This window comes from Gymnoscopelus microlampas (genome assembly GCF_963454915.1).
Source record: "Gymnoscopelus microlampas genome assembly, chromosome: 5".
Taxonomy (NCBI): Eukaryota; Metazoa; Chordata; class Actinopteri; order Myctophiformes; family Myctophidae; genus Gymnoscopelus; species Gymnoscopelus microlampas.
The window spans coordinates 14867192-14882193 of NC_139942.1; the positions used below are offsets into that span (position 1 = coordinate 14867192).

Genomic DNA, 15002 nt, shown 5'->3' on the forward strand with positions numbered 1-15002 from the left:
TTGAGAAGGTGCGGTCGTGTGTGTGAGGGAGGGAGGAATGTCAGCTGGACTCTGACAGAAGCAGCAGCAGCAGCTCTATACTCCTCCTCCTCATCATCCTCTTCCTCCTCACCCTCTTGTTGTAGGGAGAGACGTTCTCCCTACAACAGTGTTTTACCGATCGGATTGTGTTGTTTGTGTATGACTTCTACACATTCCGTGATATTTTTTCGGCATTAAAACCCTTTCGGCCGAAAGCCGAAAATGCTTTTTTTAACCATTATCGGCCGATATGTTTTGGTGGCTGAATATTCGGTGCATCCCTAATACTATTGTATACGGAATTGAGAAACCTAGTGCAGTACTTCAAAGGCTTGGCACGATCAGCTGAATGAGCTCAGGTCAATTCCGGGTGTAGATTATACAACATCAAAGGAAACATTGCCAATCACGAAAATGTTTATAAAAGGCTATAATATGTTGCAGCAGCAGTTCTACCATTTGTCAGCATTTCAGCCGCTAAGCAGAAGTGACCTTCTATATAGCTGATAGCTGTCATTAAACCTAGTGCAGACATACAAAGAACAATAACTATAACGATAACTATACATAGGTAGTTTAAAGAATCGTTGTAACTCAAGTGGATTGTGGAGTCCACACCACGACTGAACAACAACAAGAGTGCTAAACAATATTGTTGGGATTACTTTCAGAATGATTCCATGAACGTAATCATGAACTCTGCATTTACAGAGTGCCACGTTCAACAGAAAGTTATAGTTTCACCAGTGTGTGTGCTCAAATCATTATCATTATAGCTATCATTCTTGGTGTGCACAGCCCTTTAGACTCTAACGTTAATTCACTGAAACACTCAGAAGAACGGTGACATTTAAGGCATTGATGTTATGTGTATACTGAAAATCATATCTACACGGTACTCACCTGTCTACTTCCTTAGACTTCTCTGTTAATGATAAAATCCTGTTGATCTGAGGTTTCTGTAGAGAATATGAGCTCATTGCTTCCCCCCTTGTAAAAGTTAATCATTCACTGGGCTCCTTTCATGCTGTCAAACTTAGCAGGCTCTTTTTTATTATTAGGTGGATAGAATATTGTCTGAGAAGAACTCTATAGTTCTCATACTATTGTTAAATTCCTCTGTGATGATACATGCATGTATGTAAATCTATATATCTGCTATTTTTGAATAGCCAAAGAAATCTTAAAATGACACAGATGCGTTCCCCATTATGATCTCATTAAGATCATATTTAATACAACTTTAAACAAAAACGTTTTTGACCAGCGGACCGGTAGGCAGCGGTTCCGGTAGGAGACACAAAGAGTCTCCTTTGTGTATCTTACCGGAACCGCGGCCTACCGGTCCGCTGGTCATCACATTATTGGCTTAGGAATGCGGCAAAAACTAAAACATATCCATGAATTATAGAGAAAAAAAAGTTTTTTGGGGGGGTGATTCATCCCCATAACAACACACATGGGGGGTCTCTGGCACAGCTTGTTTTCAGATGAGTGTCTGTGGCCAAATACATATTCATTTGGGGGCCCTTGACACGAAAAAGCTTGAGAACCACTTAACTAAGTAATTTAGCAGATAAAATAGCATATCTACAAGCTTACAACACATCCTTGTGAGAATCATCTGCTAATGCTATTTTTCAGGCATGTAATGTCAATGTGAGTTAAAACTTTACGTTGTAGTGATGGCTTTGGAGACATGGTGAACACATGAGAGCTTGTTGTTTGCACTGGAGACTGTCAGTAGTTGATTCTTCACAGCATTGGTTCTCACAGTGGGGTCCGGTGACCCCCGAGGGGTCCTTGGAGGTGTACCAGGGGGTCCCCAGCAAAATGAGTTAATATAGCGTCACAATCATTTTAACCACTTTAACCATATTTTGTAGTTTGGCTATTCAAAAATAGCAGATCTACAAGCTCATAGCACGGCACCGAGTGCCGCGCTATGAGCTTGTAGATCTGCTATTTTTTTTAAATCGGGAGAACTTGTGCAAATCTTTAATATATATAGATTTTAAAGTGAATGTTTGTAGCTTATAACATGGAAAAAAGTTATACATCAACATACTATACCCTAAAAAAAACTTATAAAGTTATATAGTTTATTTTTATTTTTATTCTTTGCACTACAAAGTGAGTATAAGATTGAAGTGGTTCACAGGCACTTTCACATCATTACAATAACTGGCTTCTATAATTACATTCTCATCTTCTATCATTCATTGATAAAATGCAGCTACATTAAAGAACCAATCATTACATCAGAATCTTTGCGTTTATATTTTCAATTAACTCTTGTGTGTATCTTTGTAGGCAAACATTTCAAATACCAGTTAATTAAGCTTTCCTTATACACATTTGTTGTCTTAAATTAAAACGTATTGAGGATTAAATTAGATGATCAGAGGAACACAGTTTTTGCGATCATAATTGGGACCAGGACCGAAGAATGGACAGAGTTTCTCAGTGAAGGTGCAGCCAGTGAAAGAGTAGAGGTGAACTCTGGTCTCTGTGTTATAAAAGGAGACCAGACCCGCCTCATAATCCACAAACACTCCCACTTTATGGAGCTCTTCTCTTACATGGAAGAAGACATTGGATTCGCCCCAATACTTTCCATCCTGCAACGTTATAGTCCAGTAACCGTTTTGGGGATTCATTTTGATGGACTCTCTGGCCACTCCTAAACGCCACCTAATCTTGTCTTTAACCTGAACCTCATAGTAAATCTTTCCTGAGGAGAAGCTTTGTTTTCCTAAGACAAAGGCATAATGAAACCATCCAATATTCCTCTTCCTTTCTCCGTTGTGCGCTTGTTTTCCATCTTCAGACAGGATGAGGTCACGGTGTGCCGTGTCAGGGTCCAGAGTTACATCCACTGCATATTGCTGGATCGTCCTCAGCTCAACATCAGACAGCTCCTTCTCCACCTCTTGACTGAGTGTCTTCTCCAGCTGAGGCACAGCCTGTCTCACTGTCCCCATATATGATGATGGACTCAAATTGAAATTTGTCCAGTCCTTGGTGGGTGGAGGGGTGTTGATGGATGTGAAGTTCTGGAGGAGGTGGAGGGGTAGGGGGTCTTCAGTGTGTGAGAGCTGATTCAGCTCAGAGCTTCTCTTCTTTAACTCTGTGATTTCCTGTTGCAGCTCTTTAATGAAGCCTTCAGCATGTTTCTCTGTTGTCTTCTGCTTCTCTTCAATCACATCAATGAGCTCAGCCTGACTTCTCTCAATACAGCTGATCATAGCAGTGAATATCGGAACACTGTCTGCTATCTCTCTGTCTGCATCTTTCTTGCTGAGATCGACTGAGTGTTGGACCTCCTGAATCTTCACTTGTCTCTCCTGGATCATCTGCTGAACTTCAGCCTCTGTCTTTCCCAGCTCAGCCTTCTTTCCTTCATATTCCTCTTTCAGAGATACTATGTCATGTAACTTGTGGTCTGACTCAGTGCAGAACTGACAGACACACGTGTTGTCAGTCTTACAGAAAAGCTCTAGAGGTTTGAAATGTTTCTTACAGTTTAAAGTTTGTTTGAGCTGCTTTGACTTCCTGAACTGATCAGCCATCTCTGAGAGAACTTTATTAACAAATAATTCTGGTCTCCTATAAAAGGTTTTGGTACATAGTGGACATTTACACACATCAGTAGTGTCCCAGTGATGCGTGATACAGGTTTTGCAGTAGTTGTGTCCACATGGAGTGGTGATTGGATCAGTGAACACCTCCAGACAGATAGAACACAGGAACTGCTCTTCAGACAGGAGAACACTGGCAGACGCCATTTCTATACGCTGAGAAGAAAAGTAAAAGTATCAAATGTTGATCTTGAATGATACTTTTCTTAGTTGTACCTACAATCTCATATATAGTATATGAGCCAGACAAGATTTCATTATCGAAAGAGTGGGCAAAACCAAACCTATATTAAATTGTTCATAGGGTCAATACGAGTAAATAAATATATGATAACCTTTCCACAGGAGTAGCTTTTTCATGGTTATCACACATTTTGTTATTTTCCCCATACGTACATGACAGGTGAAAAAATTACAACATTTAAAAAATAATTATCATAATGAAACTTCCCGAGTTGATTACTTACATGAAGACAATGATTTATCGTATTACAAGTTTTCTGAAATGGTATATTTAAATATGCAAATTATGCATTTAGTCCATGAGCCTGAGCCCCAAAATTGAGCCAGATATTGAATATTCCATCGTTAAAAACCTTTGACTCCAACATCTTAACAAAATGAAATAAGTATGTTGACTCTGGCTTTGTCCAATGTTCCAATGTTGATTCAGGAAAGGTACAGTATGCAAATTTGGGCATATTTTCCTAATGCCTAATTTGCATATTTAAATATACGATTTCAGAAAACCTTTAATACGATAAATCATTGTCTTCATGTAAGTAATCAACTCAGGAAGTTTCATTATGATAAGTCTTTTTTAAATTGTGTCATTTTTTCACCTGTCATGTACGTATGGGGAAAATAACAAAATGTGTGATAACCATGAAAAAGCTACTCCTGTGGAAAGGTTATCATACATTTATTTACTCGTATTGACCCTATGAACAATTTAATGTAGGTTTGGTTTTGCCCACTCTTTCGATAATCATTGCTCAATTTTGGGGCTCTGGCTCATTGACTAATAATAGCATTGAACATAGACATTACATACTATTTAGGGATGCACCTAATGGAAAATTCTTGGCCGAAACTGAATACCGAATATAGCAAACACCTGGCTGAAAACCGAATACCGAAAGGCTGATTAAAAAAAATATATATATATATATATATATATACATTTTTAAAAATATTTTCTGTACCATTGCTGTCATGCCTGTGCCTCTGTTGTAAAGCTACATGATTATGGCAAAACTTGTCATCACTATAATGGGTCCATATTGAAATCAGTAATTTAAAACATATTTATTAATTGTGTAGAATTATTTATTTACTATTGTGTCTTATAAAATACAATATGTCTCAAAACATTAGCATGCCATACAGTTGAATTATTGCAAATTAAAGAAATATTAATTCAATAAATTAAAACAAATATTGAATAGCCTAACAAATGGCAATATAAGGTCTGCAGTTGCATTATTGCACAGAGCCAAAATACATTAATAATATTAGACCTCCTTTCAGAAAAGACACACACACACACACACACACACACACACACACACACACACACACACACACACACACACACACACACACACACACACGCACAATCAAGGAGAGAAGCGTTTACAGCTGGTGTTAATTATTTTGCGCTGCGCAGGCTAGCGCTGGTTATCCTACTAACGTTACACCCTCTGACATGTGTGGATTCTAGTTTGGTTAACAACAGCAAAGCTCGGTTACAACGTTAGTATCATTCCTTCCTTCCTACTTGAGTCTTGAGTTGAGAAGGTGCGGTTGTGTGTGAGGGAGGGAGTAATGTCGCTCTATACTGCAGCTCTATACTCCCCCATATGACGGTGTGTTACAGAGAGAGACGTTCTCTCTACATCGGTGTTTTACCGATTCTGTGATATTTTTTCGGCGTTAAAACCCTTTCGGCCGAAAGCCGAAAATGCTTTTTTTAACCATTATCGGCCGATATGTTTCGGTGGCTGAATATTCGGTGCATCCCTAATACTATTGTATACGGAATTGAGAAACCTAGTGCAGTACTTCAAAGGCTTGGCACGATCAGCTGAATGAGCTCAGGTCAATTCCGGGTGTACATTATAAACAACATCAAAGGAAACATTGCCAATCACGAAAATGTTTATAAAAGGCTATAATATGTTGCAGCAGCAGTTCTAGCATTTCAGCTGCTTAGCAGAAGTGACCTTCTATATAGCTGATAGCTGTCATTAAACCTAGTGCAGACATACAAAGAATAATAACTATAACGATAACTATACATAGGTAGTTTAAAGAATCGTTGTAACTCAAGTGGATAGTGGAGTCCACACCACGACTGAACAACAACAAGAGTGGTAAACAATATTGTTGGGATTACTTTCAGAATGATTTCATGAACGTAATCAAAATCCATCTGCATTTACAGAGTGCCACGTTCAACAGAAAGTCATAGTTTCACCAGTGTGTGTGCTCAAATCATTATCATTATAGCTATCATTCTTGGTGTGCACAGCCCTTTAGACTCTAACGTTAATTCACTGAAACACTCAGAAGAACGGTGACATTTAAGACATTGTTGTTATGTGTATACTGAAAATCATATCTATACAGTACTCACCTGTCTACTTCCTTAGCCTTCTCTGTTAATGATAAAATCCTGTTGATCTGAGGTTTCTGTAGAGACTATGAGCTCATTGTTTCACGCCTTGTAAAAGTTAATCATTCACTGGGCTCCTTTCATGCTGTCAAACTTAGCAGGCTCTTTTTTATTATTAGGTGGATAGAATATTGTCTGAGAAGAACTCTATAGTTCTCATACTATTGTTAAATTCCTCTGTGATGATACATGCATGTATGTAAAACATTTGATTGTTATCATCAACCACATTTTCAATCAAATTCCTTAAAGGTAGGGTAAGTGATATTTTTGGGTGTTTTTTGTTTTGTTTTGTTAAAAAGGTTAAAGTACTATATTCTGATAGTAATTATTGCTACAGAGCGTTTGTTTGGACACAGGGGTCTCTCCAGCTCTTTAGTAAACAGAATATACTACATTTTCAGGTAGGTGACACAATTTAAGCCAATCAGGAGAGAGCACTGGAAATGTATTTTCTGTTTAATAAAGAGCTGGAGAGACATGGGAGACTCCTTTTACTGAACAAACACTCTATAGCAATGAGTACTATCAGAATGTAGAGCTATTTTACACTTATTTTAACAAAAGCAAATCACTTACCCTACCTTTAAGATATTGTTTTATATCACTAGTTTTTGGACTTTGGACTGTCATGTGACCTAAAGTCAATGATTCTCAGTGTCAGTGTTTGCCTTTATACCTGAGACCAGGACCGAAGAATGGATAGAGTTTCTCAGTGACGGTGCAGCCAGTGAAAGAGTAGAGATGAAATCTGGTCTCCACGTCATAAAAGGAGACCAGACCCTCCTCATAATCCACAAACACTCCCACTTTCTGGAGCTCCTTTGAATAGAAGACATCATCCCATTCGGCAAGAGCCCGATGCAGTCCATACATGCCATCCTCAATCTTATTCATTATAGTCCAGTAACCGTTTTGGGGATTCAGTGTGATTGTTTCCAGCTTCCTATTGATGACTCTCTGGCCACTCCAGTGTCCTCTTTAAAATCTCTGCTAATAACTCACTTCTATCGCACAGCTTTTTCTTAATTTAGGAATTTATGTTTTCATTTATGCTATTTTATTGTGGATGTATCAGAATCAGAATCAGAATCAGAATCACTTTATTGCCAAATGTATCACAAGGACACACAGGAATTTGTTGTGGTGTAGCACAGCTCAACGGATAGAAAAACAGACAGCACAACAAGACAACATACTCAGGATATGACACAATTCTAAAAACTACAGTGAACATTTCTAAAAGGCCAAATAAAGGCTTAAAACAGCATAAAAAATAAACTTAAAAACAGCACAATATAGAGCTCATGACTTCTTATTAAGAAGAGAAATAGCCCTAGGGAAAAAACTGTTCTGGTGACGAGTAGTCGTGGCCTTAATAGAACGGAAACGCCTTCCAGAGGGGAGTTTTTTTTTATTAAACTGTTTCCAGGGTGAGAGGGGTCCGAGAAGATCCTCCCTGCTCGCTTTCTGACCCTGGCATTGTACAGTTCACTAACAGAGAGCTGCCTCTGCCCAGTCAGCTTCTCTGCTGTACGCACAATTCTCTGCAGCCTGTTTTTTGCAAGGGCAGAGACTGAACCAAACCACACAGAGATGGACGAGGAGAGGATGCTCTCTGTGGTGGCTCTATAAAACTGCGTCAGAACCAGACGAGACACGTTGAGTTTCCTCAGCTGCCTGAGGAAGAACATCCCGCTATGGGCCCTTTTAATGATGATGAGCAGGTGTTCGTCTCCCATTTAAGGTCATTAGTGATGGTTGTGCCGAGGAACTTAAAGGCTTCCACTTCCTTGACAGTCGTGTTGTTTACTATCAGGGGTGCAAGTGGGGGAGGGTCTCTTCGGAAGTCCACGACCATCTCAACCGTTTTGAGTGGGTTGAGCTCCAGGTTGTGTTCAGAGCACCACACAGCCAGGTCGGTCACTGTCTGTCTATACGCAGACTCATCGTTGCCTTTTATAAGACCTAGCACAGTCGTGTCATCCGCATACTTGATCACCCTGATGGTCGGGTTGGTGGAGATGCAGTCATTGGTGTACAAAAGATATAAAAACGATTTTTACTGTTGTCATTGTAAAGCACTTTGTAATGTGTTTTCGAAAGGAGCTATATAAATAAAGTTATTATATTATTATTATTATTCTGCACAAGATGCGTCTAGAAATGCATGAATCTCCTATATCCTCCTGTATTTCCTCAGTGATGTAATGTATAGGTGATTTCCTCCTGTGTTGTGTGAGGACAGAATACTGGACAGATATTTCCCAATGAGGAAGTTTAGCCCAGATGTAATAATAATAGCTGTTTATAACAGAATAATGTCGATGTATAATAAAGTTATGCATCGACATACTAGACCCTAAGAATAAAATGAAAACGAGTCTATTCATTTTGTTATTTTTGCACTACAAAGTCCGATTCAGGCAGTAGGCTACACAGGCATTTCCACTTAATTACTGATTTCTATTACTTAATCACAATTTATGTTGTTAACATGCAGCTACATAAAATAACCAATCATCAACATCAGAATCAATGCATTCCTACAGTATATTGAATGAACTCTTCTATAGCATTTACACTATATTGTGTGATAGACATTATACTTATACAACTACAATGTTGATTTGAATGACATAAAATCAAAGTATGCGTATACAACTATGTTTGATTGAGGACTGTAATAATCTTCCTTCATGAACTGAAGAAGCTATATATGATATATATGAGATAAAAAGGTTAATTAATTAATCCATATTTCTACCCCCCCCCCCACCTCTCTCTCTCTCTCTCTGTCTCTGTCTCTGTCTCTGTCTCTGTCTCTGTCTCTGTCTCTCTCTCTCTCTCTCTCTCTCTCTCTCTCTCTCTCTTCCCCCCTTCTCTCTCTCTCTCTCTCTCTCTCTCTCTCTCTCTCTCTCTCTCTCTCTCTCTCTCTCTCTCTCTCTCTCTCTGTCTCTCTGATCTCAGACCAGTGAGTTGGAGGACTTCCTGGCAGACCTACAGCAGAGACAGATGTTCTCAGGTCAGACTCGAGGAGGTGGAATCCTCACCTCTTCCTCCTCCTCGCTCGCCCCTCCCCCGGCTGCCGGCGCTGACAAGCACACGGTCGCTGTCACTGACTTCCTGCACAGCATGACTGACAGCTCCAACGGCAGCGGGAGCCCGCCCACCGCCCACGCCCCCCAGCACAGAGCCTACCCCCCCGCCATGGCCCCGCCCGCACGTAAGTCCACCAATAAACTTTAAGACCAGTATGTTACAATTTATCGTATATCGATTCAAACTGGTGACAATTTAAATCGATTTAATAAAAAATGTCTCAGATTTTGAAAAAAATGAAAACAAAAAAATAGTCTACAAGCTCGTGTCAAGATGCAACACGTTGTGAGACCTACATTTCTTTCTCCACATTGATTTGATGATATATAAATTTGTTTTTTATCAGAAAACAAGGCAATAAACACAGTTCTCGAATATTCGACTAATCGAAAGATTCATCGATATAATAATCGTTAAGAAGGTAATAAATAGTTGCAAATGTCTTGAAAATTTCCCCAGAAGTGTTATAAATTCCCTTTTAATATTGTAGCATCCAGGCTTAGGCTTATTCGTCATGAAGAGAGACCCGAGTAATTCTCGGGTCTCCATAGTGGTGTTGCTGTTAAGTTACCGTGACTGTTGGGTTCATAAAAGTGTGAAATACATTCAATCGGTGGCCATTTTCTCACACCTTATGAGATGCTATAACCGCCCTGTCTGGCACTAACAATCATACCATCAAAGTCAGGCTCAATCTGATGTAACTGTAACTGGACCTTTTGGACCTTTCTGCATACAATACTTTATATCTCTGCTGTCCGGCAGGAACTCTAAAATGTTAATTTTTCAGGAAATGAAAAAAGTGGAGTTAGGAGGTTTTGTTCATCATTTATAAGAACAGCTGAATGGAACTCCAAGCTCACAATGAGGTCGGAGGTCAAAAGGAGGTGGAGCCTGGAGTCAGCAAAACCAGCTAACTCCGGTGGACTTCGCTGGTTTAGCAGAAAATGTGATGATCCAATGGAGTTAGCTGGGTTTGTCAGAAGCGCTTTTTAATGATTTTCATTGGTTCAATATTTTTTGTTCCAACACACAGACGTAAAGGGTGTTCAATGGCCCTGAAAAAAAAATGCAAAAGCATCAAAATGGAGTTAGCTGGTTCCTGCCGAACAGTTGCAGCCACATCACTCTCTGTTTGTAGTAGTAGTAGTAGTAGTAGTAGGGTTTTCTGTATTTTTGAAAAAAAACTTATTTTATTCAAATTATTTTTTTATAATTGGTTAAATCCACTAGGTCAATTAACCGTTGCACCCTTAATTTTCAAAAAAAAAATCACACGTTTTGTGTGCACCCCAAACAGTATTTAAGTTGCTTGCTTGCTTTCAATATTTCGATATTTGATTTCTTTTGAGCAAACACCCGTGCGACTGATATTGTCCTTTTAATGAATGCATCGACCTTCATTTTTCGATTAGTTATTTAATTATGTTAATATTTTACAATGTGTTATTGCATTCCTATACAAATGCAGGAAGTAGAATCAGGCAGTTTATAGTGTCAAACTCGAGGATGCCTGTCATTGCATACCTGAAGACTGTAAGGCTGAAAATGTCTGAGAACGAAGCAGACTATGTTTTGGATCAAGGGATTGTTGTTGCCCATCTTTTTGAGACGGAATACACTGAGGAAGAGCTGGCTAATTTACAGGCTGATCTCACGGGAACGTGGCAGGAGCCGGCCGAGATTGGTATGCGGAAAATAATGCTTTGTTTCTAATGACATTTAACCACTTTGCAACTGGTGTCCCTATTATTTCATTATACTTAAAACATCTTCCAAGATTTTTCAAAATAAAAATTAAAATAGCAGATCTACAAGTTCACTCATTGTGAAGTTGTTGATGGACTATTTTCTCTCTTTTTTTTAAATAACTCATCTAAAATTAAGGTCGACACATTCATTAGATCAGGGATGGGCAATATGTATATGTATTTATTACACGGTTTATATATGTAAATATTATTATTATTATTATTTATTTATTTCCTTTTGTATAGTGTGCTTTTTCATTTAGTTTTTCTGATTTTTGTTTTGTTTTATTATGTATGGAAGCATATTGCTGCCATTTCAGGATGTTTTTTTGTTTTTGTTTGTTTGTTCGGCTATTTTTTACCTTTTTTGAAAAATCTTGTGAGAACTACTGATTTAGAAGACGTTTGTAGAATCGGCCTCAGGTCTTAATGGGTTAAATAAATACATTGTTGAAAAATAAAAGTACGCCTGTCTTGCCAGCAGACTGTAATGGCTCCAGAATGGTCCAGGCTGGACGAGGAGGAGGAGGAGGAGGTCCCCAGCACCCTAACCCCCACCCTAACCCCAACACCCCCAGAGCCTTCCCTGCTCCACCCAGAAACAACACCCCCTACCTCATACTGCAGCAGCAGCAAGGCACCATGGGAAACCACAGAGGCATGGCCAATGGAGGTATGTTTTACAAAGATAATACATTGATGTTAGATTACAATTAGGGTTGTCAAACATCAAACAATCTGATGACACATTAAAATGTGTCATCAGATTATGGTTAATCACCATTCCTAAATATGCCAATTGTCTGGAACGGGAAGATACATGACGACAAATATACATATTACATTTGTTTAATATGACAAATATAAGTGTTTGGTTGTGCTACTGACATGAAGGAAAGAGGGACAATAGTGATGTTTATTAACTAGCCTACTTACTTACAGTAGTGAGAATGAACTAGTAGGCCTGCTGCCGTGTATGAGCCCACATGTGTAACGCCCGGGATTCGAACCCGGGTCTCCCGTGTGAAAAGACAAAATCTTAACCGCTAGACCAACAAAAACAACTTATAAGTTGTTATGCATAATTATAAACATTTATCAGTGTTAGAATACCAAAACCTTATAAGTGCATTATAATGCATTATAGACCCGACCTTAATATACAGTCTTACCAAAAATGTCTTGTCATAGATCAGCTATTTTCACTATTACTGTTTGAAGCCTTTTGTGTGTGTAATGACATGTTGATTGTGGAATATTTCCTGTAATAGATTCAATCCATTAGTGTTGATTAGCTGTTGCACAACTAAACCATACTGCAGTAAAGCAATCCCCCATCTCTCCTCATCTCCAGGTATGCCCAGTGGGGGGTCCGTGCGGGCGCCCATGCAGCAGCAGGGCTGGGGTCCTCAGGGGTCCTTGATGGGCCAGGCTCTCCAGGCAGCCGGGAGGATGCAGGGGTCCAACCCTGGTGGACTGCCTCTGAGAGGAGCCAGAGCCATGGTCAACATGAACATGATGGGTACAGGTGAGCAGCGGTGGAAAGTAACTAAGTACAATTTTGAGATATTTATATATATATATATTCCAATTTCCAATACTTTTTCTTCTACTCCATGACATCTCAGAGGCAAATATTGTACTTTTACTCCGCTACAATTATTTGAACACTTTAGTTACTAGTTACTTTGTAGATTTTGATTATTATCACAAAACATACATTAATCACTTCAGCCCTATATACATTTTGGACATTTGAAAATAGCAGATCTACAAGCTCACAATGCTTGTAGATCTGCTATTTTCAAACGATTTTTATATATTTGAAAACTTGAAATGGGTCATTCTGCATAATGAGTACTTTCTACTTTTGGTACTTTATGTACATTTTGATACCAATACTTTTGTACCAGTACATTTTGAATTCCGGACTTTTACTTGTATTTCTATATTGCTGTATTGATACTTTTACTTTAAGTAATAAAATGTGAGTAGGGTTAGGTCTACTTTTTCCACCACTGCTGGTAAGTTAATTAGGGACAGGCAGGCAGACAGACAGACAGACAGACAGACAGACAGACAGACAGACAGACAGGCAGGCAGGCAGGCAGGCTGGCAGGCAGGCAGGCAGGCAGGCAGGCAGGCAGGCAGGCAGGCAGGCAGGCAGGCAGACAGACAGACAGACAGACAGACAGACAGACAGACAGACAGACAGACAGGGGTGGATAGACAGACTTCTCGTAGAACATAACGTAGACTCGGTCACGTGACGTCCCCCTCTTTCCTTCCTCTGCCCAATCAGAGATGGAGATGGGAAACCCCGCCTACCCCCAGCACCAACCTCCGCCCAATCAGACGGCCCCATGGCCGGACCGCATGGTGGCCGTGGATCACTATGGAAACCATAACAGGTATATACCACACTACTAATTGTGTGTGTGTGTGTGTGTGTGTGTGTGTGTGTGTGTGTGTGTGTGTGTGTGTGTGTGTGTGTGTGTGTGTGTGTGTGTGTGTGTGTGTGTGTGTGTGTGTGTGTGTGTGTGTGTGTGTGTGTGTGTGTGTGTGTGTGTGTGCGCGTGCGTGCGTGCGTGCGTGCGTGTGTTGCATTACAAAACATACATTAACCACTTTAGCCCTATTTTATACCTAGGCTATTTGAAAATAGCAGAGCTACAAGCTCACAACGCGTTGCATCGTGACACGTTGTGAGCTTGTAGATCTGCTATTTTCAAACATTTTAGTACTTTTAAGTACTTTAAGGACATTTTGATACCAATACTTTTGTACTTTTACTCAAGTACACTTTAAATTCCAGACTAAATTCCGGACTTTCACTTGTCACACGGCACTTCCACATTGCAGTATTGATACTTTTACTTAAGTAAAACAGTTGAGCACTTTTTTCCCACCACTGTGCGTGCGTCAGGCCTCCGTACGGCGTTCCCCAGGAGGAGGGGGTGTGCTGCGGCTCGGGGCCCTCAGAGGGGCCGCCAGACGAAGGGACCCTCATGAACCAGCTGTTCTCTGTGCTCAAAGACTTCGAGGGCCTGGAGGAGATCGACAAGATGTTGGGAATACCTACGCTGGCTGGACAGGTAGGAGACACACATACACACACACACACTCATTGTATTAACACGTTTTCGGGGACGATGCTTCAAAGCAAGTCGTGCGAGTGCGGAATGGCGGAGATCCTAGACCACGAAGGGCGGAGTCACATGTAGTGGTGGAAAGTAACTAAGTACATTTACTTAAAGGAGAATTTTGGACTACGTTTTTCTTACGTCTTCTATGATGTTATGATATCTTAGGAAGAATGGTACAGTAGTACATTTTCATAACTCCATCCTGGGTCCGCCACATCTTAAAACGTGCACGGATAGGCCTTGCGTTAGATCACATATTTTAATAGCTTTTTTTTTTTGTAGATCTGACGTTCATAGTAACAGAACACTATGCAAAAAAAAAAAAAACAGGAGTCTCGCTAGAGGAGATTGAAATCTCTTTTTGGTTGCATAGTGTTCTGTCACTATGAACGTTAGATCTCACACAAAAAAAAAAGCTATTAAAATAAAAATGTATCACGTTATTACTTGACAACTGGTCTTATAAAATCGTGATATCTTGTTATAGCATGAAAACCTTTCATTATAATGAAAAACTCCTGACCCATTAGAACTAGGCCTTGCGTTAGATCACATATTTTAATAGCTTTTTTTTTTTTTTTTTTTAGATCTGATGTTCATAGTAACAGAACACTGTGCAACCAAAAAAAAAAAAAAAACAGGAGTCTCGCTAGACGAGATTGAA

The 15002-nt window shown here is 39.7% G+C and overlaps 1 protein-coding gene across 2 annotated transcripts in view; it reads left to right on the top strand.

Annotated features, from left to right (window-relative positions):
- Window positions 1-15002, top strand: part of LOC311046216 (nuclear receptor coactivator 2-like) — an 86375-nt gene that overhangs the window by 53233 nt on the left and 18140 nt on the right. For both annotated transcript variants that reach the window (XM_084058399.1, XM_084058400.1), the window contains exons 13-17: window positions 9310-9565; window positions 11677-11865; window positions 12547-12720; window positions 13495-13603; window positions 14119-14287. In XM_084058399.1, coding sequence (XP_083914525.1) covers window positions 9310-9565; window positions 11677-11865; window positions 12547-12720; window positions 13495-13603; window positions 14119-14287 — 897 coding nt within the window. The remainder of the gene's footprint in view (window positions 1-9309; window positions 9566-11676; window positions 11866-12546; window positions 12721-13494; window positions 13604-14118; window positions 14288-15002) is intronic.